Raw genomic sequence first — 22,140 nt, forward strand, 5'->3', positions numbered from 1 at the left:
TTCATGCTACTAAGCAGCTGATAAAGCATATAGTTCTGTCTTATGTTTAGATAAAGTCAATATGTGACTTAAAGATGTCACTGCATCATCATTGCAGCCGGGCCTAGATTATATGTGCGTGATTCCCAGAGAAGCCACAGCCTGAAAGATATGTCTCTCCTTTCTCTACGTGAGAAGAATTAGGAATCTCAGTTTACAGACTGAGTACAGTGCCATTCAGACTAGCAATAGATTGGCTGAGCTGGAGTTGTGCAATAAATTCAGTGCCTTATAAAGCCTAATACCTTGATCCACAAAAGCTTCTAAATCCTATGGAAATGCTTGCTTTGCCTCTCAGCTCTCTAGTAAGCAAGGCTACTTTATTTTGCTTGGGGTGTGTAAGCATGAATTTGGCCTCTGGGAAGTCTTGTGAAAATACGTGACCTGACAAGAGAAACATATGCTGTGCTGCTAAGATCCAGAGGAAAGCAACATGCAGTCCAAGCTTCCAGAGAGTTGTAGAAGGGGCACTGACTGGGGGACCTCTTGTTACAGAACTGAGTGTGAGCGACCTTGGGCTTTCCAGCACCCTTTTTTACCTGTGACCAGCAGCTTTGGCGAGGACATAGCTGTAGGCACTGAGCCACAATGCTTGTGATCTCTACAATAAGAGGAAAGCTTCCTTCTGGTGCCCTGCTCACCCTTTGCTGCTGTTGGTTTAGAGCTCCGCAGATGCAGGTTACTGTGAGGCAGGAGTATTTTGGTGTCCATGGACCAATTCATGGACTTATACAGTGTACAGTGTTGAAATAAGCCTACAAACCTGGGAAGAAGCAGACTCCCAGCACTTAAGAGCCCATCCAGAATGAGCTATCCCCATCTGCTGGCCAGATAATAGCTCAGCATTTCAGCCACTTTGACCCATCAGCTATGCGTGGAGAAATGCCGAGGCAGAATTGGCTTGAGTCATTCTTTCATGTTCTTTCCAAAGCAGGACACGGCACAGGCCTGAGGAGGGGCTGGGTGTCCTCTGCAATGTGTGATCTTTTAAGCTATATTCAGAGCAGCTGTGTAGTTACGTTAGATTATATTTTACATGGGCACTATTGTCAGTACTGTCACCACATCAGGTGTTAGGAAATTTATTCCTTCAGAGGTGTGTGCTGATACTTGGCATTTGGCAAACATCCCAAAGGATATCAGAGCTTCAAAATATTCGGCTTGGAAAGCTGCCATTTTGCAGTTCTTCAAGTCTTGCAGGTCACAGAAATGTGCCTGAGCAGGGAAAATCAATTATAATTTGAAGGATGAAATTCTAGCTTCTCAAGAATTTGTAAAAGGGGTGTTGGCTGCTGATTGTTGAAGGAAAAATGAGCCACAATCTGGTCTATAACAGTCTATGGTCAGTTCGATCGTGACTCTTAATAGGGCTGCATTAGGTTAATCAGTGGCTGTGTCTACACCCCAGAGAAATCTGCATTTTAGTAATGAATCAGAAAGAGTGGTTGTCACGTATACTGCCATTGTTTATACAGTCTGGTTTGAATGAATTTTTACATGCCTCTCTGCATGTGTGTGAGGTACCGGGTCCGGGGGTGTTCACTCTGCAGTATGTAGTGTTTCTCCAGGTTGAAAACCAAGCTCTAAGTGATTATGTATGCATGTGATGTTTTCAGAAAAATCCACTCTTGAAATATAAAAAGATCCCTCAGTAAGGCATCTCAGTTCCACATGGACAATGCAGTCGATCCTCTCAGGCTGTGGTCTCCACTTCTTATCACTTGGAAGCTCAGAAATGTAGGAAATGGATTTGTTTTAGAAACCCATGTCCCTGTATCACCTGGGAAGTCTTTCTTGTTTTGTTTTGGTTTTTTTTCTCTGTCAGTTTTAAGACAATTGCTTTGTTCTCTAAGCAAACAGTCAGAACACATTTTAAAAAATAATCTACAGGACAAGATGTAATACCAAAGGCCCATCTGTCTTCAGAAGATGAGAAATGTGTAACCCTGGGCATAATGTCACTTGTCAAATGAATTATGTTCTGTTTATACTAAAAAATAAAATAGTTTATTGAGAAAAAGAGGGAGTATAAGGTAACACAAAATGAAAGCAGTCAGTGAATAACTGTGTTCAGGCAGAATTTCATCTGGTATAAATAGATACAGTATTATCAACATTCACCAAATCATAACAGTTTGCATCAGCAGAGATGCTCCATGTCCACTGATGCCATTTGTCCTGCACATTCTTATGTCTTCCTAATGAAGACCCTATTCATACATCTGGGCTCTGCCCCTGTTGTTTAAGTGGTGTATAGTGTCCCTGGATTTCTGACTTCCACAGAACCCAAGATTGAAATGTCATGCTCCGTAGTGATTTAGGACACTTTTTCCTCAAACCAGTGAGTCTCCCCTCAGGTCCTCTCCATTCCAAGTTGATATTTCACACGGAGGGAGGACTCACTTCTTGTTTCTGTCTCTGCAGGTCCTTTGGAACATGTTCATTTATCTCTCCCATTTGTCACCACAAAGAACAAGGAGGTCAATGCCACAGCAGTACTGTGGCCAAGTCAAGTGGGAACACTTACTTATGTCTGGTGGTTTGGGAACAACACAGAGGTTTGTATTCCTTATGGGCTGAAATCAGAACAATCATGGAGCAACTCTGACTGGGGAAGAAGGGGGAGAAGGGTCTGAAATGCTTCTGAATAGTTCCCCACACAAGAAAACTGTAAATCAGAGGAAGAGACACTAATTCTTGGATCTTTGATTTACCAGCATTGACACGTGGGAACCATTTTGTGATTATTGCAGTGGCTTAGCTTCAGGGTTTATTGGCATTTTGTGCAAGTTGCCAATGACTTTGTACTGGCATTTTCATTCAAGATAGATGTATAGAACCAAGGTCCCAAAGAATTTCTAGTATGTTTTTCTTCTCGCTCACTTCAAAAACTGTAACTAAACCTACAGCACATTCTGCTGCCTCTGTGCTTGCTGAGAGTTGGTAAATCTGCACTGGCATTGCAGCTGTTACTGCACGTACCTTTGTGGCAGCAGTACCCACACCCCTATTAGTCTCGGAGGGGAAAGGTTCTCATGGCTTTTGTAGAGCTGAGAGGGACCTTCAGCTACATGTTTTTCTTCTATATAATGCAGGTCAGAGGATTGCATCAATACTTACGGCTTTATTTACCTTTTAGTGATTAAAGTAGAATTTGATTTTTTTTGTTGCTTTGTCCCTCAGATAATGGAAAATTCACTGCTTCTTTCTTACCCTCTCCCCCAACTTTTTCCCCACAGCTAATTATCTTGAGTGTTAAACATATGCCCTGTGTTTGTAGTCTGAATTTATCTAGCTCTGGTTTCAAGCTGTTGGATCGTGTTACGTCTTTGTGTGTAGATTAAAGGACTCTGTTGTATCAGAAATCGTCTCTCCCTTGAGGTACTTACAAGCTGTGATTCTCACCTTTTAACCTCCCCTCTGATCTTCTAAGCTCGTAAGTGATCAGAGTTGGTCTAACTCTGTTCTCATTGAAGTGAGAATTTTACTACAGACTACAATGGGAACAGTTTGACTTAATACTGTGTGCTTTGAAGATCTCATCCAGAGATCATTAATAAGCGAAAACAGAAGTTAGGGCAGAGGCTGTTGAAAGAGAGCACAGCTCACTGATTAACTGGTTTGCACAGCAGACCAAGCTGAGGGAATCTGTGATCTCTCTAAAACCTGTCGTTTTCCAAAAGCAATGTCTCCATGTCTAGGGATAACAGAGTAGAGCAACTGAGAAATGTTGATTTGTCTCCCGGTTCTGTCTCAACCTCCTTAAGTACCTTAAACAAATCACAGCTAGATCTGGGAAAGGAGCGTGACATTGGAGCAATGAGTCTGGGGAGCCCTCCTGTTAGGATCTGCACCTCTCTGGAGAGTGCAGCGAAGACCCTTCAAAATGGGATTCCAAACAGACAACATGCTCAGCAGAAAGCCACCTGGAAACAGCTACTGCAGGCCCTATAGCAGGAGCTTAGTAACTCTCTCTTGTAAATTTTAGGCACCCTGAGCAGCCTTCAGAAAATTGGCTTTCTACATCTAAGTTTACAGGCTGGTACCAATTCCCAAAACCATCCCAATAAGCTTAAACTCATCATTGCTTCTCCTTTACAGTTATTAACTTCCTTCCTCTTCTTCTGATGGTTTTGCAGCCACTGATCACTTTGGAAGGGAGCATCACATTTACATTTTCTGTGGAAGGGATGAATACCATCACTGTTCAGGTCTCAGCAGGAAACACCATTCTTCAGGACACAAAGACCATTGCTGTGTATGGTGAGCCCATCCCCCTTTGTTTTACATAGGATTCTACATAATCAAGAGTTAAAGATGCAGGCAGCAACATAAGGTCTTAATTTCAGGATGCTTTGAGAGACGTTTTAAGCTCAGTTCCAGTGATATCATTTCAGCACAGTGCCTCTGAAGGCTTCTGACTGACATTAGTCAGATGATTTTAGAGTGCTGCTCTGCTTCCCAGAACCCACTGTGTCAAATCTATCACCATATGTTAGTCCCAAAGGATTATCAGAATTTTAGGCTATTTTGTAATGTTCTCCCTTCTTGGCCAGTAGAGGCCTCTTTACTCACACAGAAGCTGCTTGGCTCAAATAACAAGTCAATGCAGTGTGTTGCAGTCCGGTACAAAAATCTGTACTGCTCTGATATTGTACTCAGGCCTCAGAAGCAGTTAGGACAAACAAATGCCATACAGTGTGGATGCAGTCCCAGATACACTGGGAATTCCCTAAGCATGTAGTGAAAGTGGTCAGTGTGAGCATCTCTGTTAGCAAAAGCAAAGATTAAGAACCGTGTTTTCCAAGGCTATTCCTCTCCCCACCTTTAATATTTCAAGTGTATGGAGCATGTCTATGAGAATGTAATCACAGCTTCCTTTGCAGAGTTTGTTTTCTTCAAAAATCAAGATTAAGGCAGCATTTACATTCTCCACACAGCTCCCTTTCCAACGCTATTCACCTATTAATATAAGGACCTATCACCTTTTTCAGTTTCGTGACACTTGAGCAGTGAATCATTCAGATTTAATGCTGGATTCTTTTGACAGCATATGCATCACTTGCAGATGGATTAAGAAAAACAAAATACAAACTGCAGCACGTTTCACTGAGTTCTGCTCCTTTAGCACTAAGATATTTTCAGATGTCTTACCATCATGTCACTGTATCTGCAGAGCAATTTCGGTCCTTGCGGTTATCATTCTCCCCTAATCTGGATGACTACAATCCAGATATCCCAGAATGGAGAAGGGACATCAGCCGAGTAGTCAAGAGAGCTCTGGTGGAGGTAAGCAATGTGCACAAACTATCTTATGGTGGCTCAATTTCTGCTTTCTGTCTGTATTAGGGCTGAATAAATTGTTCTTTCAAGGAGTCTCTCTGTCCTTTGCAACTATAAAAGGAGGATAGATGAGTGTTTGAGTCCAGAATCCTAGATTTTATACAGGTGAAATGATCCCATCCTATCACAATCTAGCGCTCAGTGTCAGACTTCAGTTTATTCTTTTTAATGGAATATTTCAGAGAAAAGGGCATCTGGAAAACAAATTACTTGTGTGTCCATAGCTTTACAAATGCCCTTTCTGCTGCATTGCAATTCCTCTTTTACTGCTGTTCTTATACAGCTGTGGAAAGTAATGCTATTCTAATGGAATTACAAATATGCTGTAGAAACTTAGGAGACCAAAGAGAAAAACAATTTTCACTACAAAGAAGAGCACCACAGTAAGTACTTTACATCTTTCATATAGCTTGAGTTTCATGGTCAAGATTGGGTGCTATTTCTCCCATTAACACAGGGGAGAAGCTCTGAAGTTTCTTCTCTAAATGTGAAACAGAATATCATAAAAACAGTTTGTCTGAAGATTCAGGTTTCAAACTAAGAGGCAGAGAAATGTTAGAATAGGCAGGTGGGGGTGTTCTCAGGTGAGCAGAAAAATAGCAGAAGGAGCTGTTCAAAACATATTTGTGTCCACCTGATTAATACACAGTGTCTTTCTAGTCTTTTCGCTTAGATGATGCCATGAATAACAGTTAAGCTTGCTAGTAATACCCACAAACTTGGTTTACATTCAAAATTTGAGAAATAGCCTTAAAAAATGCAGAAAATTCATCTGAATTGTTACTGAGAGTTTTTTTTCTTCATTTTCCTGGAAAATGGAGAGGAGGAAAGCAAAAAAAAAAAACAAAAAAAAAACACCAAAACATCCCTCAGTTTTCTGAAGCTTGTCCTTTTGACTTATTTATGTCTGTATTGAGTATTCAAGGTCCCATTTATCTTCAGGATGAATATAAACAACTCAATAAAAGAAAATCCAGCCATGAAAAAAAAAAAGCATTCTAAAACCACAGTACCAAGGATACATTCCAGAAGCAGAGCAGTGAAAGCACAGTCTTTTTGTTGTTTGCATAAGAAAAAAACTGATAGCTAATTATCCCCCTTTATATAGCTAAATGATTCACCTTAAATAAGTCTTTGTTGTTTGCTATTCCTATAGAAATTAAAGTTTAAACCAGAAGATTCTAATGCAATTAAATACACTGTATAAAAATAAGTTGAATAACTAAATAATTCAACAGGAAATTATAGCTGTGCCATAAATTTTTATGAACTTTTATTTAAGTATTCCATTCTTACTAAGGAGTCCTACAGACTTGGATAAAAATTCTGCATAAGAAATTATAGTTCTCTACTAAAATCTGATCTTCTCTGTATGTAGGGATAATTTCAGATTATCACAAAATATCCAATTTTATATTACAATCATAATTATTCCTCACATCACTGACTTTTTGAGTTCTGTCTTCTGCTGAAGACAAGAATGAACTGAGTACATCAGACAAAAGCTTCCAGCTAATAATAATAATTCCCAGCCTCAGAAAATGAAGTCTTTACATTAACTGGTAATCCTGTGTCTTTTTTTTGACATCTTAAAACAACCTGTTAGGCAGGTACAAATAACACCAGACCTAGCTTCACAGATTACTTGGACAGAACATATGATACCTTTATATTGTTATAATTCTTCTTCTAAACCCCCCACTAAAAAAACAGGAATAATGAAAGCTTGTGGGTTGTTTTTTGTTGTTGTTTTTGTGGTATGCAGTGAAAGGGAAGAGGTCCTTTTTCATAGCTCTCCACGGTGTTCCCTCAGATGTCAGCAGTCACAAGTGGAGGTGATAGAGAACTTTAATCACAGTTCAGTTGTCATCACATCCTCTGCCCGCTGTTTCCTGCAAGGAGCAGCTGCTCCAAGTCTTGGCTTCTGAACTACTTCATGAGTATGAGGTCTAATTAATGTCAGAGCATTTCATGTTCTGTCTGCAGGAAACTCTGAGTTGCATCCAACTGCTGAGGTCTGCACTTAAGTGAGGATACTTTTCCTCCCCCCTTGAAAATGGATGTACCAAAATCAGCATTTTAAAACCAAAGATTTAAATGACAGGCTGGATAACCCACAGCATAAAGAGGCGATAAAGGAAGATTCAGCAAACTTTTTCTCCTCCTTTTGGCCCACAGAACTTCCTGAAAGCCAACAACTCAATTTCTGGAGAACTCTGCAATGTCCTGATAGTAGCAGCTGAAACCCATACACAGGAATGATGCTGGCAGTGATGTCTGTGGGGCATTTGTTTTCTGAATTTTGGTTAATTTTGTGTTGAAGGGACGTTTGGGTCTGAAATGATAGTAAATAAATAAATTCCTCATTAACTCGTGGAATTGTCTCAGGATGTGAACTATAAGAATTTGTATGCCTTTGGGGATTCATGTTCTTTTCTTTCCCTGAGTCTCTCCAAGGAATTTAGGCTCTGTTTTGACTAATTGGACCTTTACAGTGTAATCTAGCCCACATACCTTGCCCTTTAACAGGCTACTTCTGACCGTTGATAAAATAAAAATGCTCAGGGATCAGCTTAGAGTAGGCAGACAAGTTTAAAACAGCTACATTTAGATAAAATAAATAATAACTGGGGATATTCTATGGTTTTATACTGTACATGACCAATATTTAGGGGCTCCTTTTGGCACGTCTGACAATCACTGTTGCCTCAGGACCCTGTATATTTTACTACAGAACACAGTAAAATTATTAATCACTAACTTTTTGCTTGCACTGGATTTTAACAAGATTCTCTTTGTAGTACAAAGTGCAGCTCACATCACTTCTGTGAGAACTGGAGTGCTTTCAGAAGGAAGTTGTCAGCATTCAGTACCATCTCCTCTGTTTATCTGTCCATTAATTGTCTATGTATCAGGCAACAGGTATTTCAAGCAAGCATATTCTGGTCGCAGTGCTCCCTGGCCTGCCCACATCTGCTGAACTCTTCATTTTACCATATCAAGATGCCACAGGGGGAAACAAAAGAACAGCAGAAGACCTAGAGCAGGTATGGTGTCCACTTCTTGGAGAAGTACATATTTTTACATTTGTTTATGTACATGGGATTTCCAAGTCAAATAATTATGGTACAAATGCATCAGATTAACCAACACCTAAACAACAACCGTGTTATGTTCAATATCCTCATTGTTTTTCCAGTTCTTCCTTTGTTTTTCACAGAAACCAGCTTAGGATGTGTATTTTAGGAGTGGAAACTCATATGGTATTCCTCAGTATAGTTAAATTTGTAAAATGACTTCTCTTCCTTAGGAGAGAACAAAGATTCTGTTCTACCTCATGGAATCTGGATGACAGCAGGAGGATTTAGGGGATGATTCCTGTCCACCTGTACTAGAGTAGCCTCATGAGAAAAAGTTCATGAGATTTTTAAAAATATGAACAAACTCTAGAGGATAGGGCTGGGTGGTACACCTAGAAAGACCAGAATTTCACTGGCTTTAAGACAAAGGAATGATGTTAGATTATCCTGCTTGCCATCTTCATAATTCTGGCAGTGGGGTTGACTGCCTGTCTGAAGCTGGAATAGGTTATATGACCAACAGGAGAACTATAACTAACTGCAAGACCTGAAAGGTTCTGATCATGAGTTGATTGTGACTAGAAGTAGAAGCAAGACAAATCTTGACATAACTCCCAGTTTGTTATCTCAAGTTCCAGAGGCAAAGATAATTAGCCCTGTGTGGAGCACCACTGTATCTGTCTATAAGCATGTAGGTGGCCCAAGAGCAGACATACACCCTTGTGGGTGTGAGCTTTATAAGTATAAGGGTAGAAGATGCTATTAGCTTACAAATCTGAGTCACTGTGTTATGATAAAATGCTCAGCATTTCTGGGTGCCTGCTACTCCATCTGATGGCAGAGGGAATTTAGCATTTTTCTTGTAGTTTCCCTGAAATTGTAGATGACTAATATCTTCCCATCAGTGCATATATCAGCATTATCTTCCCCTTCTTATATTCCTTCCATATATAGGCTTCAGTCCACTAGGTCAACCATATTCTTAAACCTTCTGCTGCTCAGCATCCTTCGTGATCTTTTTTTCCCCATAAGTGCCTTTCCTCTACGATTTTTCTCCACCCATATAATAAAGAAAAAAGGTGGAGATTAACTGCTTTTCCAAATCTTTCTTCACCTTTCTCACTCACCCCCTTTTCTTTTACTCTATCTCAAACTAGTAAGGAAGCAAGTCCATGAACAAAGTTTACATCTGTCCCAGCTCCCTTTAAACACTCTGCAATTCATTATATTCTGCTATTTACTCCCTCTCTTCTTATCCACCTATTTTTCCCACCTGTAAAAATGGAATCTCTGTGAACATGAAGAAAGAGAGTCCTGATGGTGCTCTCACAACCCTTCAAATTGGACGAGAAGAAATGTCATTTTCAATGGGAATCCTGCAGCTTCTCTGGCATCCTGCAGGACCCAGGGTAACCTTTGAAGAGAGTGAAATTATTTGGCATTTGCAACCAGCTGTTACAGAGAAATATCTTCCCTGCTCCCACCAGGACCATCAGGATGTATTTCTTACTGGTCTGTGGCTACTACATTCCCCTTCTGGAGGATTCTAGTAGAAAATGGCATTGTTCTCAGTGGGAGCTGCCTAAGGATGGCCCCAAAAGGTTTTTATGCCCTCTGCTCTGAAGCACATTCTGATACTGTGCCTGTTTTGTTATCCTGTAATTTGGCCTGTAATCCTTTCCTATTCTTTTCTCAAAGTGTTCAGAACTCATTTGCTGAGATGAATACTGAGAGCAAATGTTTTTGCTGATGATAGCTCAGGTTGCTTCTTAGGTACTTTATGATGTATAGTTTTTGTTTCTGATAGGAGTAAAAATCTGTTTTGTATTCACAAGCAAGCAGCAAGCCATTCAAAGGCTAGTATGTGATTTTGTGCATTTGCAGGTGCAGACCCAAAGGAGTTACAGTTCTGGATAACTTTTCTAATTTGGAGGGGAAACTTCAAATTATACAGGAACCAAATGGAAATGCTTTGTACAAACCCTACAAGGGAATAAGGTGCTTTAAGTAAGCACTTACTGTACAGGTTCTTTATTATTATTTGCACACTTTTTAGGTCTTTCTGGCAAGACTCTTGGTGGTCTCTGGATTCCCATTGAGTTCAGAGGCAGCTGTGTGTCTGCTTGTCCCTCGGGAATCTAGATCTCACTTTCCACCTGTTAAAGTTGAGTAAACACAGTAAGTCATGAGTCATTGGGTACATAAACAGTTGTATTGTCAGTGCAAATAGGGCAGGCTGTGGACTGCACTAAACAATACAGTTCTCCATTAGAATGGAGCATTTACATCTCTTGCTCCTGTTGAAACTACGTGGCACAATGGTAAATGCCAGTTTTTTCCTCAAGTTTTTCCACCCTAATTATGTAAGTGTCTCAAATTATATTTTCCAAGCACAGTACTGTAGAGAAAGATAATACCAGACATAGCTTTAAATCAGTCTTCAGTTGCCCAAGAAAGATAAAGGTCACAATCTGGTAAGTTAAAAAAAAATAAAAAATTGCTTACCACTTTTCAAGGATCAGGGCTTACCAAACAACCCAAAGGAGGTGATCTTCAAGGAGCAGTTATTTCCTTTGTGGCAGCCAGCCCTTAAAATGAGGTTAGGGAGTGGTGGAGCCTGACTTCTTGTTGCACAGGTGAAATTCTTCCATCTGTGCTCCTAGGGCTAGCCTTACCCTTCACCAGGTGCTCAGTCACTGGCTCGGGCCATGACTTAACATTTTCCATACAAGTACCATTTGTTGTCGTATTTCTTCACAAATTACATTCACAAAATTGAAATCTGCATTCCAGATGCTTCCCATGGGGAAAATAAAGTCCCTTTAGATCAGTAACTGTTCTTGACAAATGAAAGAAATGTTATGCATGAGACTAGAGACACTTACTCAAAGTGCAAAATAGGACAATTCCATCCGACACGTAAGTACACATGGTGTGGTGATCTCAGATCACTGTCTCCACTCTACTTTCTGTAATCAATACAAACTTATTCTTCATAGCTTTATAAAAAATGAAAAGGTAGTTTCCTGGAATCCCCAAACATTTTCCACATACATATAAATTCACCTTTTTTTTTTTCCTTCTTCTCTTTCTCTTAAATTATGGCACTGGTTCCCCTGCTTTGTTTCCCAGCAGGACGGACAGAAACCTGCTTAAAAATGGAGAAACAATTGACAGCTGTAAAATGCTGCTGCTTCATTTCCATGTTGTCACTGCAACAATTTTAAATATCTCACATCTTGCAAAACAAAGCCACTGAAAATAACCATTGACCACTTGGTCTGGAATGCAGTTGTTAAACTGTCTGTAAGGACAGCTTGGTGAATGTGATGATTACAGAATTCAGATATGCTGGATTGAAAAGCATTGAATTTTTCCTCTTCTGTGAAATGCAGACCTTTAATTAGAAATATTCCAAGTAATTTTTTTGAGTAATTTTAGCACTAAAGCAATTCAAAATGAATGCACAGTAGGAGGAATACTGTACTTAATTCAGCTGAGGGCAGTGGTACAAACAGACACAATCACTCACTTTTTTCACTTTATGTTTTTATTCCATATGAAGATTCTGAAGGGTTATCTTTTTAATTATGCTTTTTTTTCTTCCTCCACAATGTTTTCTAATGTGGACTTTTTGTGAAAGTATAAGGTAATGTATCTCTTGTTATAGTTGAATGTAAGCAGGAGATACATGAGAACTCTAAAAGAGGTGTTTTGGTATCAAGTAAAGTTTTCAACGTTTGCCCCTGTTTTCCATTTGCATTCTTTTACCTTGCCTATTCAAAATAACTGTAAAAGCAAAATGTAAACAAGATGCAAGAGCAACTACCTAGTGACATTTGAAGCCATTAATCTTATCTCTGGAAAGAGCTATCAGCAATGTAGCAAGCATGATGGAGTCTTTGGCAAATGGCATCACCAGCTGGTTAGTAGCCAACGGTGATCAACATATTGCAGCTGTGACCACTATCTGTATCCAGCCAAAGAGATGGGAAATAACATGGATGACTAAATATCAAATGGACAGTGATTAACTGAGGAGACAAAATACCTCTAACATTAAGGAAACTAGTGTTCACAAGTCAGTACGTGTATATATATCTTAGATTCACTGTTAAACCAGCTTTAGTTTTATTTCTGCTTCACTGTATGGGATATATCTTCTATATTTATTTGTGCTGGGTCCTTAACCCCTTTCCCAAGTTAGTATATTTGTTTTCATTCCTTTTCTTTTGTCCCGTGTATTTCAGATATGTCCATCTCCATATTTTAGCGAGGTAATGACTAAGTGAACATTTTCAGAGACTACAAAAAATGCTGCTAATCACTCCTAGAAATTAAATTTCAGGAAGAAGAGGGGCAAATATCTTAACTTTGCTAGTAGAGATTTCTTTTAAACATCTGTAGCTTTGATGCTTTAGGAAAGCCTGGCAACTAAGAGGTAAAGAAAAACAGGAAGAGAGTGGAACATTACAAACATTTTCCTGTTGTTTTTTCTCTTCAGCTAGCTTTTCTTGATCAGCTGCTCATGTGCCAAAAAAGATTATCTGCATGTTTTCTTTTAATGCCTATAATACTATAATATGATGGAAAGTACAGTAATAATACTACAGTATTACTGCAGTAATAGCAGGGTGGCCAAGTTCTAGGTTACAGCAAATGAGGATGCAGAAATGAAGGAAGAAAACTTGTTTATCTTTGGAAGGCCTCGGGTAGGCAGGGATCTCCAGCAAGCTACTCTGACCTCCTCTGCCAACCCTTAAGGTTTGGGAAGGGGTGGATCGTGGCTCCGCCTCTATCTGTCAGTCAGGTGCATTGCATGCACCTGAGCTCCCGTGTTGGTCCTGCCTTCCCACCAGGTTCTCAATCGCTGTTTCAGGATGTGACTTGAAACAGCAGATTTCCGCTACAATGCCGTTGAACTGCCATGTGAGTATCAGTCCTCTTGCCTCCTCATTCTTGCTAAATATACAGAGTAGACCTAGATTCCCAAGACTCCTAGTCAATTTTCCTTAGCTAAAGTGTGTCCTTGTTCTTATGTCCACGGTCTCTGGGTTTGTATTTTCTGGTCGGTTCCTGTCCCGTACTAGCCAAAGACATGTCCTCCAACTTGTGCTCTTATCTCAGTACCAATGGCAGCCTGATTTTTACATCTTTCCTCAAAGAACCTCAAGAAATTTCTGTTTCACCCAAGTAAGTCAGTGGCTGTAGTCTTTTTAGAGCTAAGACAAGTGAGGTTTAGAGGCTTTGTGTGAAGTAAATAAGGCTTTTTAGGGTGAGTGCCATAGTTTAATGTAATCTGTGTTTGTCCTGACTCCTGATTCACTTTATTCCTACCAGTTCAAGTTGTTTCCTACCAATCAATGTGCGTAATTCCTTCTTCAGTTGTTTATTGATTTACCCAACAAACTAAACAGGACTGTAGCATTCATTAATTGAGACACTTACACGTTATCTTAAAAAATAATCTAGATTCTTAACTAGTACGTACTGGCACATTTGAATCACATTCAGTTAGTAGAAATCTATTTACACCAGAGATTTCAACATTTGATAAATGAATGAGAAAATGCTCTTCTGAGTGACAATTCTGTTTCTTGGTTCTCACAGTTCCTTCATAGTCCTAATTCTGACAAAATGCTAAGAGAAGCCAAATTAATTTTTGTTTTGTTCAATTTTTAAATTGGAATCTCTTTTCCTTCACAAATTGTCTGTTATTATTATTCATTATGTGTCCTTTGATGAAAAATGATACATGAAGAATGGTTTCTATTACTGAATTATTTTTTGCACATCATGCTTAATTCTGCAAATGAAGCAGATAAAGTCAATGAGGCTCAGTTAAGGACCAAAACTAATTCAGAAAGCTAATTATTTTCACAAGGGAGACTCTTCAAGACTATAAATTAGAAGGTTGCTATTCTAAGAAGTTATATCTTCAACTGTGTTAGTTACATTTGAGTGAGAGGGGAACAAGGATATTCCTGTTGCTAACCTGTTCCCCAGCTGAAAATCTAGCTGTTCAGTTAGAGTTGTGTATTTATTCACTAAATAAATAGGCAAAAGTACTATGATATTTACTCATTTGCCTTGTCAACGAAAAGGTTTCCATGGTACTACTTGAAATGAAGATAAAAAGGCAGGGAAAATACCTTATTTTCTACTGAAACCATCTTCATTACCTCAGTAAGAGTGAGATCAGCCCTTGTGTGGAGAATTACTTCCAAAACATTTTGCTAACATTCAACACAAACCATATGAGAGTCAGACCCACACCTAGCTTAAAGTTCACTAACCTGTGATCCACCGAACTAGAAGCAGAACTGATAGAATAAGACTGGCAGAAATGTCACTTCTCCAGTCTGAGTGTGTGCCTAGGCTTCACAGATCCCCTTGAGACTACGTGAGGACCAGAAACAACATCAGCACCAACTTACTCCAGAGAGTTGTGACCAATCCCAGTGTGAAGTTGGCTTTTAACTCTGTGTACGTGCTCAAATAATGAGGTTTATAAGCCAGAACAGATGGTTTATATTTCAAGTTATTTTAGGTGTATGGAAATAATTTATTACTTGCTCTTCTTATTTTATGCTGTATATATGTATGTTTCAAAGAGACTCTGACTTACCATAGAAGGGAAAATTAAAATATTCTACCAAATGAACAAACATTTAAAAAACATATCTGAATATCTTTTCTTCCCTCAGAAGTATGTGTAAGGAAGGCAGATGTCTGATTCTTACAAGATCTTCTAGTGCTAAAATGCTACACATCTTGGGCTGTTACTCGTTTTCAGATCTGTTCAGAGTTTATAAAGACCCTGGTAAAAAGCTGTACTCTGAAAACTACTGGGAGAGTATATACTTAAGGAAATATGTGGCGTACTCTAAGCAGCATGAACAGTTACTGCCTGTTTTGACTTCGCATATAGTCCTAGAACACTGACGGCAGAAATGCTGATGACTTAAGGCAGAAATCATTTTTTTCTGAGTTGCAATACAATGAGGTCCTCATTCACAAGTTAACAATGCAATACAATGACAGTAAACTTCAGCTGCAACTGTTCCACTCTTCCATTTTTCTTACTACTTCACTCTTGTGACCTGTCTTTTTTCTTATTAACTCTTACATAGTCTTGCCAGCCAAGAACATTTGTAGGCCTTTCTCTTGCACACTCAACCTGCATGCTAGGACACTGCCACAGCACCCTGCAGCTGTAGTGTCCCTGTTGGCGCCACCGTTCTGTCCTCTTCATCCTGCTGCAGGAATCCTTAGCCAGGCCAGAAGAGATCTCAACATTTCTCCACATCACTAGTGCAAAACAAACTCTCTGAACCCTTCCCATGCTGACTTGCTTGAGGTTCTCCTATTCTGTTTCTTGCCCAAATTCCTGAGGATGCCTGTAGTAAGAAACATCGCTTGCTAACTGCGTTCTCAGTTATTCATCACATGTACACAACACTCTCTTTTTTTTCTTAGATTCCATAAGCCATAATGTACCTGGTTTACAGCATTCCATCTGCATCTCTTGCTCCAGTTTTAGAGATGAAGCGCTCCTTATAGTTGTCACTCTTGGTTATTAATATGCTCAAATTCTTAAAGAGGGATATAATTTGCTTCTCAGGCTTTCTTCACATACAGTGCAGCATACAGTTTATGACACCATCCCTGCTGTGCTGAGCTCACCAGATGGCTCTTTGTGAGCAGGTGGTATTTTTTCTTACTATTGGAAGAAATATATTTACTCATTTTGGCACCCGTGAAAAAAAGTGTAAACTTTAAAGAGATATATTAAAAATATAAATAAAATGCCTGTAAGAGTTATTGCCAAATTGATATTGGACCAAAGGCACCGATTCAAGTGATCAGCAGCCAAAAATGAAGTGTACAAGCCAAGAGAATTGAAAGAATCATTAAGAATGTTAAAAAAACCCAGAAGCAGCAGATAAATCTCATACTGTGATGAATGATAGCCAAGGAACATCTAATCATATCAGGGTAGATTTACTGAAATAGCTCAACCAGACAAAAATGAAGAAGATGAAAAAGATGGTTTAAAAATATTGGAATGTTCTTTTTTCTGACAATTTTTCATTAATCTTCAAGAAGGAATAAGGATTTATTTAAAACAAATTAAATTAAGTGTTGAGCATTACTGTACAGTTCCCTTTCATCTTGGCATGGCTGTACAAACAGAGCATTCTCTGCAATTGCATAAGGGATGCGGGGTGTAATTTTTTTGTCATTTTCCAACCACTTCTCCTTCATATGCAAAAGAGTAGGTATCTTCCAATGGAAAATTACTTACTGCTGTGAGAAAAGATGAAACATGAAACATCTAGAGAATGTACATACAGAAGACAAAAGAAGCTATCAACAGTATGTCTACAGGTTTCCGTTCCTTGATTAATCTGTCTGGAATTTTGCTTCTAATAGCAAGATATCTGTATCCTGGATACAAATAAAATTAAAATGGAGGAAGTAGCTGTGTGTGCATGATATGAAAAACTGATTTTAAGAAGTGATAATAGATTGGACCAAAGCTTGATTTCTGACTCTACAGATACAGATTTCAGGTGGTGTTATCTTACCAAATGGTGATCTCTTCTGTTGCATCTGTTTGGGTAGAATAACTTGCTATGTTTTTCTGCTAGATCTCTTGCTGTTTTCATCACAATTATAGAAAGAAAATTGAGAGAAATAAATGTTCTGTAGGAGTTCTCTTCCATGAAAGAGAGGATAAGAGGCACAGTCTCTCTGTGAATACCAGAAGAATAGATGTAGCATACATTTTGTGTAAGACAAGTACGCCCTATATTCAGTCAACAGCATAGACATTTTCAGAGTTTCAAACTGTTTCTGGTATGTTTCTGGAATCGGAGACCAGCTGGCCTGAAACATAGGGTTGAAATTAAATTTGTTTCTAGGACTTGAAATTCATTACAAGCTGAGGTAAGAAATTAAATCCTTCATTTTGATCCAGGAGTGCTGGGAACATGCTGTAAGAAATAAAAGCTGATCACTCAATAATTTCTTTTTTTTTGAGCAGATGAATGCTGACAATTGAAATGCTTTTCTTTGCTATGTAAAGTTGTGGGCTGGTCCTATTGGCACTCTGTCTGGAGTAATGTTCTTTTGGGGCTCAATCTCTGTTTCTGGGCTGCTCCTAGAGGAGCATGAGTGGAGAATTTGTCTGTATCACTCATTGCTAGCCATCCATATACCACTCTGGACATAGTACTTGCAGATGTGTTCAGCCTGCATGAAACATCTTTTTATGAGGTGATAGGAATTTGTATTCAGAAAGTCCAGTGCCTTTGCAAAATCTTTGCTGAGCATACGGCTCCATTTCCTACTCACCTATTGGCAATATCAGCTGATGATAAAGAAATGAACGCATTCCTTATTTTCTTCTTGCTTCCAGATTTCAGAAATACTGATCCAGAAACTGAACCAAAACTTGGTCTACTTTGAGCTGAAGCCAGGGGTTCGAGTCCTTGTCCATGCTGCCCATTTAACAGCAGGTGGGTGTCTTCTTTCTTAGTACACACTCTGTTGATATATAGCACAGTTCAGTGTGTGTGCAGAATTAAAATGCCCACTCCAATTCTCTGTTCTTTGTCATGTCAAAAAGGTACAGTGGCATTTATAGCCAAGAGTAGAGGTATGTACTTTTTTGCTGACTCTGAAATACTGGACAGCTAAGCAGCACCATGGTATATTGAGCCTGGATCACAGAGACCAAGTGTTGAACATTTTCTGATATTCTGGAGTAAACGAATGATCACAGCAGCGAAACACAGTTCAGAAGTTGTTCAGCAGTCTGAAAGACTAGAATCAATTTACATACACACATACACAAGATTAGGCAGCTTGCCTTTTAACTAATCCTATCTCAAAATAAACCATCTCCAAAGTCTTGATATTTAATTACACGTGTCTCTGCGTATTCTGTATACTAAACCTTCATTTCACAGTACAGTCCCTATTTAATTATTGCAGGAGATGGGATGTATAAATCCATGCTTGGGTTTTAGGAATTCCTTTTCTGCTGGATTTGCTATAGAAGAGTCATAATTCTGATCAGCTCCTCCTGCAAAATGCAAATAAAAAGCCTCAGTTCACTCATATCAGTGATCTGCTCTATAAAAAGCTGTTCATGTTATGAACAGGTCTGCCCAAACTGGTGCCAGCCCATGTGCTGTCTTGTCAATAAAAGGGAGAAAAAAGAGACTTAAGAAACTGTGGTGTGACTGCATTTAAATCCTCCTAGAAGAAAGCCTTGTTGTTAGCAATATTTTGTGTTTCCTAAGCAGATCTTGATAATATCTGCCCTAGGAATACTGCTGCCTGTTTCTGCTTTCCTTTAGATGTGGAATGTATGAGCAGATGTTTGCTTTTAGACAAGTTAGAACCAAAGGCATAGAAAAGATATAGTACAGCTGGTTAATCTCTTAAGAAATAATAATAATAATAATAATAATAATAAATAATAGACCAGCTTGGACAGCCAGTTTGACTGTTTTTCATTTTTGTAATTGTAAAAAAATGCTCATAGACATATTACAGAAGAACTGCACGACTCTATGTTTAAGATTTAAACCTGTACACAATTTACATAATACTTCAGGCCAATGGAGTGATCTTTGGCCTGAAGATCTTTTTTTCTATGCTGGCCAGTGACACAAAATGCTCTTTCAGAAAATGCTCAGTGCTTATCTCAGAATTCCAGGAAAGCATCTAAAGGTGAGCTTCCGACATGGAGTTCCCTGAAATTGCTCACTGTTTTTGTAATTCGTTCCTGTGTGTTTACTCTGCATGTGCACATGGCTGGTTTGCCTTTTGATTGATGTTTGTTAGAATCAGGATCAAATCCCACATTAGCATTTAGAAATGACTCATCTGGCCCTGAAGACCCTGTAAGCCTTTTCTAATAAATTGTGCTTCGAAAGAATTGCCTCAGATATACATGATTGAGGCTCACCTTTACCTCTTGCTACTGGGGAATATACTGCATTTCATGCAGTGGAAACGTGATGCTTAAAATCATGTCTCCAGCCTCATATTTCATACAGGGTGAATGTCATCCATTTGAATTCCATCCAAATTTTGTGCTGTGTGTAGGAGCCGTCTACACCTCCTGGGTGAGGAATCTAGGCGTGTCTGCTTGAGTGTGCAGAGGATCCCCAGCTCAGGGTTGCCTAATAACTAAGCAGCTCCAATCCCAAAGCCAGACAGTTAACACAGGTACTGAAAGCATTTCTCCTGGCATGTGAAGCCTTGTGTTCTGCCCTATATGAGCCAAAAGTCAGGGTCTATAAGCATTAACACTGCTCTGCTGTGTAACAGAGGCTGCTCAGTTTAGATGTGCTGCATAAATACAGGATCTTTGTTCTTGCTGAAAGTGTATATCTTTGTGTTTATGCACACACCAGGAATGAATACTTTTTGTCTGTAATAGATGCAAATATTCATTTGTGCTGTCAGGTAGGTTTTGTTTTCTTCCCTCCTAAGCTATCAGTGAGATGTGAGTGATTACTGTAACCACCTTCACAATGTTCTATAGAAACACTACAGGATTTTGTCTCTTGCAGAAATATGATTCAGCAAAATGCAAAATGAGCCTGGATTGACAAATTAGCTATTAAAAAGACCAAAGAGCAGCTACTGTGGGGTCTTTGAGGGAATATTGTCCCTTACCATGTTGCTAATGTCATGGTTCAACTTCCTGACTACATAAAAAGCCCATTTTTGTGACATCAAAACTGGGGAATAGTTTAGAATTTGACAGAATGCCAACATAGAGATTTACTTTGCTGCAGAAAGCTCTTGTTTGTGTTGTCAAGGAAGAATTCTGCTTTTAGAGTAAGATAGAGCAGGGATACCTGAAACTGGTTCACATAAGGCAGGACCAGAGCAGCAGTCCCTAGAGAACACAAACTGAGAGGAATTCACGTGGCTGACAGATACAGCTCTGGTCTGTAGAATGCTATTCCCAGTTTGGCTTTGTGTTAGAATCCTGGCAATATTGGGTTCTCTGTGGACTGAACCCTGCAGCTCATCAAGTGTTTGTGTAAGTGCATGTGTACATATATGTATTATGGAATCATCACAGAATATCTTGAGTTGGAAGGGACCCGTAAGGAACATAGAGTGCATCTCCTGGCTCCACACAGGGCCACTTAAAAATCAGACTATATTGAGAGCATTGTCCAGACAAACATTTATGTAAACTCATCCCCACGCCCCAGAGCACACATATGTGTGTGTGTGCCTGGTCATGCACAGCAGAAATCTCAGCATCAGAGAAGCTGCAGGGAACAAAAGTAGGTATCTAAATTAATTTGGTTTGGACATTTGAGCAGAATGTGCAGAAATGAGCCTCTTAAGTTGTGTTGTAGTTAAACACATGCATTCCCTGGGACGCAGAAGAATGACAGGCATTGGGCTCAGCATGTTTCACACCTCTGTGTTCTTTGTTCAGGCCACACTGGAGGAAGGATTAATTTATGGCAATTCTGGATAACGGGTTGCAATCCATTCATCATGTTCATTCCTTCTTCTCACGGAAAAAAAATATAAAATAATGTCCACAACTCAATGAACAATAACCTCCATTCTATGGGAGAGCAAACTATACCAGCATTCCTCACAAGGCAGTTAAATAGCTGTTTATGGCAAGGTTCTGAGTGCAGCATCAGGACAAGAACATGGAGTGATGCCGGAATCAGTCAGAGAGACACACTGCCATCCCACAGAACTGCAGAGACACACACAGTGCAAACACACTCAGTTCAGATGTAGGAAGGATTCATAGCAATTGATACCTCAGCTTCCTGAGCACAGCCTGCGGGATGTGGGAACTCTTTCCACTTTTCCTGATAAAATCTGGTTTATAGGCTGGATGTGATTGCTGAATGCAGGTGGACATGAGACACTGGTGCCAGGGCCCTTCTGTTTGTGTGTGTTATTTGTGCGACAGGAACTGTCACTCCTTAGTATCATTTACTTTGTGTTTCTGGGAAAGCACACTTCTGGATGTTTTGTGTGGCCTTATTTTGCAAGGGGTATGAAAAGGTGCTGCACAAAACTCCGAAGAGAAGCACTGGGAGATGTCTTGTTCAATTATGTTTGGTTGGGTTTTGTTTGTTTTTCTTGAACCTTTGCACTTATGTGCAAAGAGGACTTGTGGGAGAGAGAACAGGGCACGGGGCAAAGAGAGAAGTGTTTCAAGGACTAGGAAAGAGAGAGATGAAGAACCAGGTGTGAGGAGAGCTTGCCATGATAAGGTATGGATGCTGAGGCAGTGCCTATGGAGGGAACTGGACTTCTGATTTGGAAGAAATGGGGCTGAGCAGAGAGCAGTACATTTGATATGGTAACATCGTTGCTTCAGTAAAATCCAGTAGCCGGTTGCTCATTATTCAGCACCTATTGAGAGCTACCCAGACTAGCTCCAGGCAAAATAGAAAGTCAGCGTGACAAGGTGGCCCATGGGTAGCACCTAGATCCTTCAGAAAGTCTGAGTTTGGTACTCGAGTGACCTCATTCCAACTACCTTCAGTAACTGTCTGCAACATAAGAAGGTATTTTTCAGACTTTATTCTATAAAGTGCCAGAGAGGAGAGGCCTCTAAAAAGAAAGCTATGGCACCTTCAGGGTTTAGGCTGAGCATGAA

General features: G+C 39.6%; 1 protein-coding gene across 1 annotated transcript in view; it reads left to right on the forward strand.

The window, feature by feature from the left end:
• Window positions 1–22,140, forward strand: part of SORCS1 (sortilin related VPS10 domain containing receptor 1) — a 269,239-nt gene that overhangs the window by 241,699 nt on the left and 5,400 nt on the right. Inside the window, exons 20-24 of the mRNA XM_065746947.1 lie at window positions 2,464–2,597; window positions 4,179–4,302; window positions 5,216–5,328; window positions 8,298–8,429; window positions 17,887–17,986. Of these exons, the coding sequence (XP_065603019.1) occupies window positions 2,464–2,597; window positions 4,179–4,302; window positions 5,216–5,328; window positions 8,298–8,429; window positions 17,887–17,986 (603 nt within the window). The remainder of the gene's footprint in view (window positions 1–2,463; window positions 2,598–4,178; window positions 4,303–5,215; window positions 5,329–8,297; window positions 8,430–17,886; window positions 17,987–22,140) is intronic.

This window comes from Cyrtonyx montezumae, unplaced genomic scaffold, assembly GCF_038088225.1.
Source record: "Cyrtonyx montezumae isolate F1298 unplaced genomic scaffold, pur_monq_1.0 scaffold_4, whole genome shotgun sequence".
NCBI classification, from domain to species: domain Eukaryota; kingdom Metazoa; phylum Chordata; class Aves; order Galliformes; family Odontophoridae; genus Cyrtonyx; species Cyrtonyx montezumae.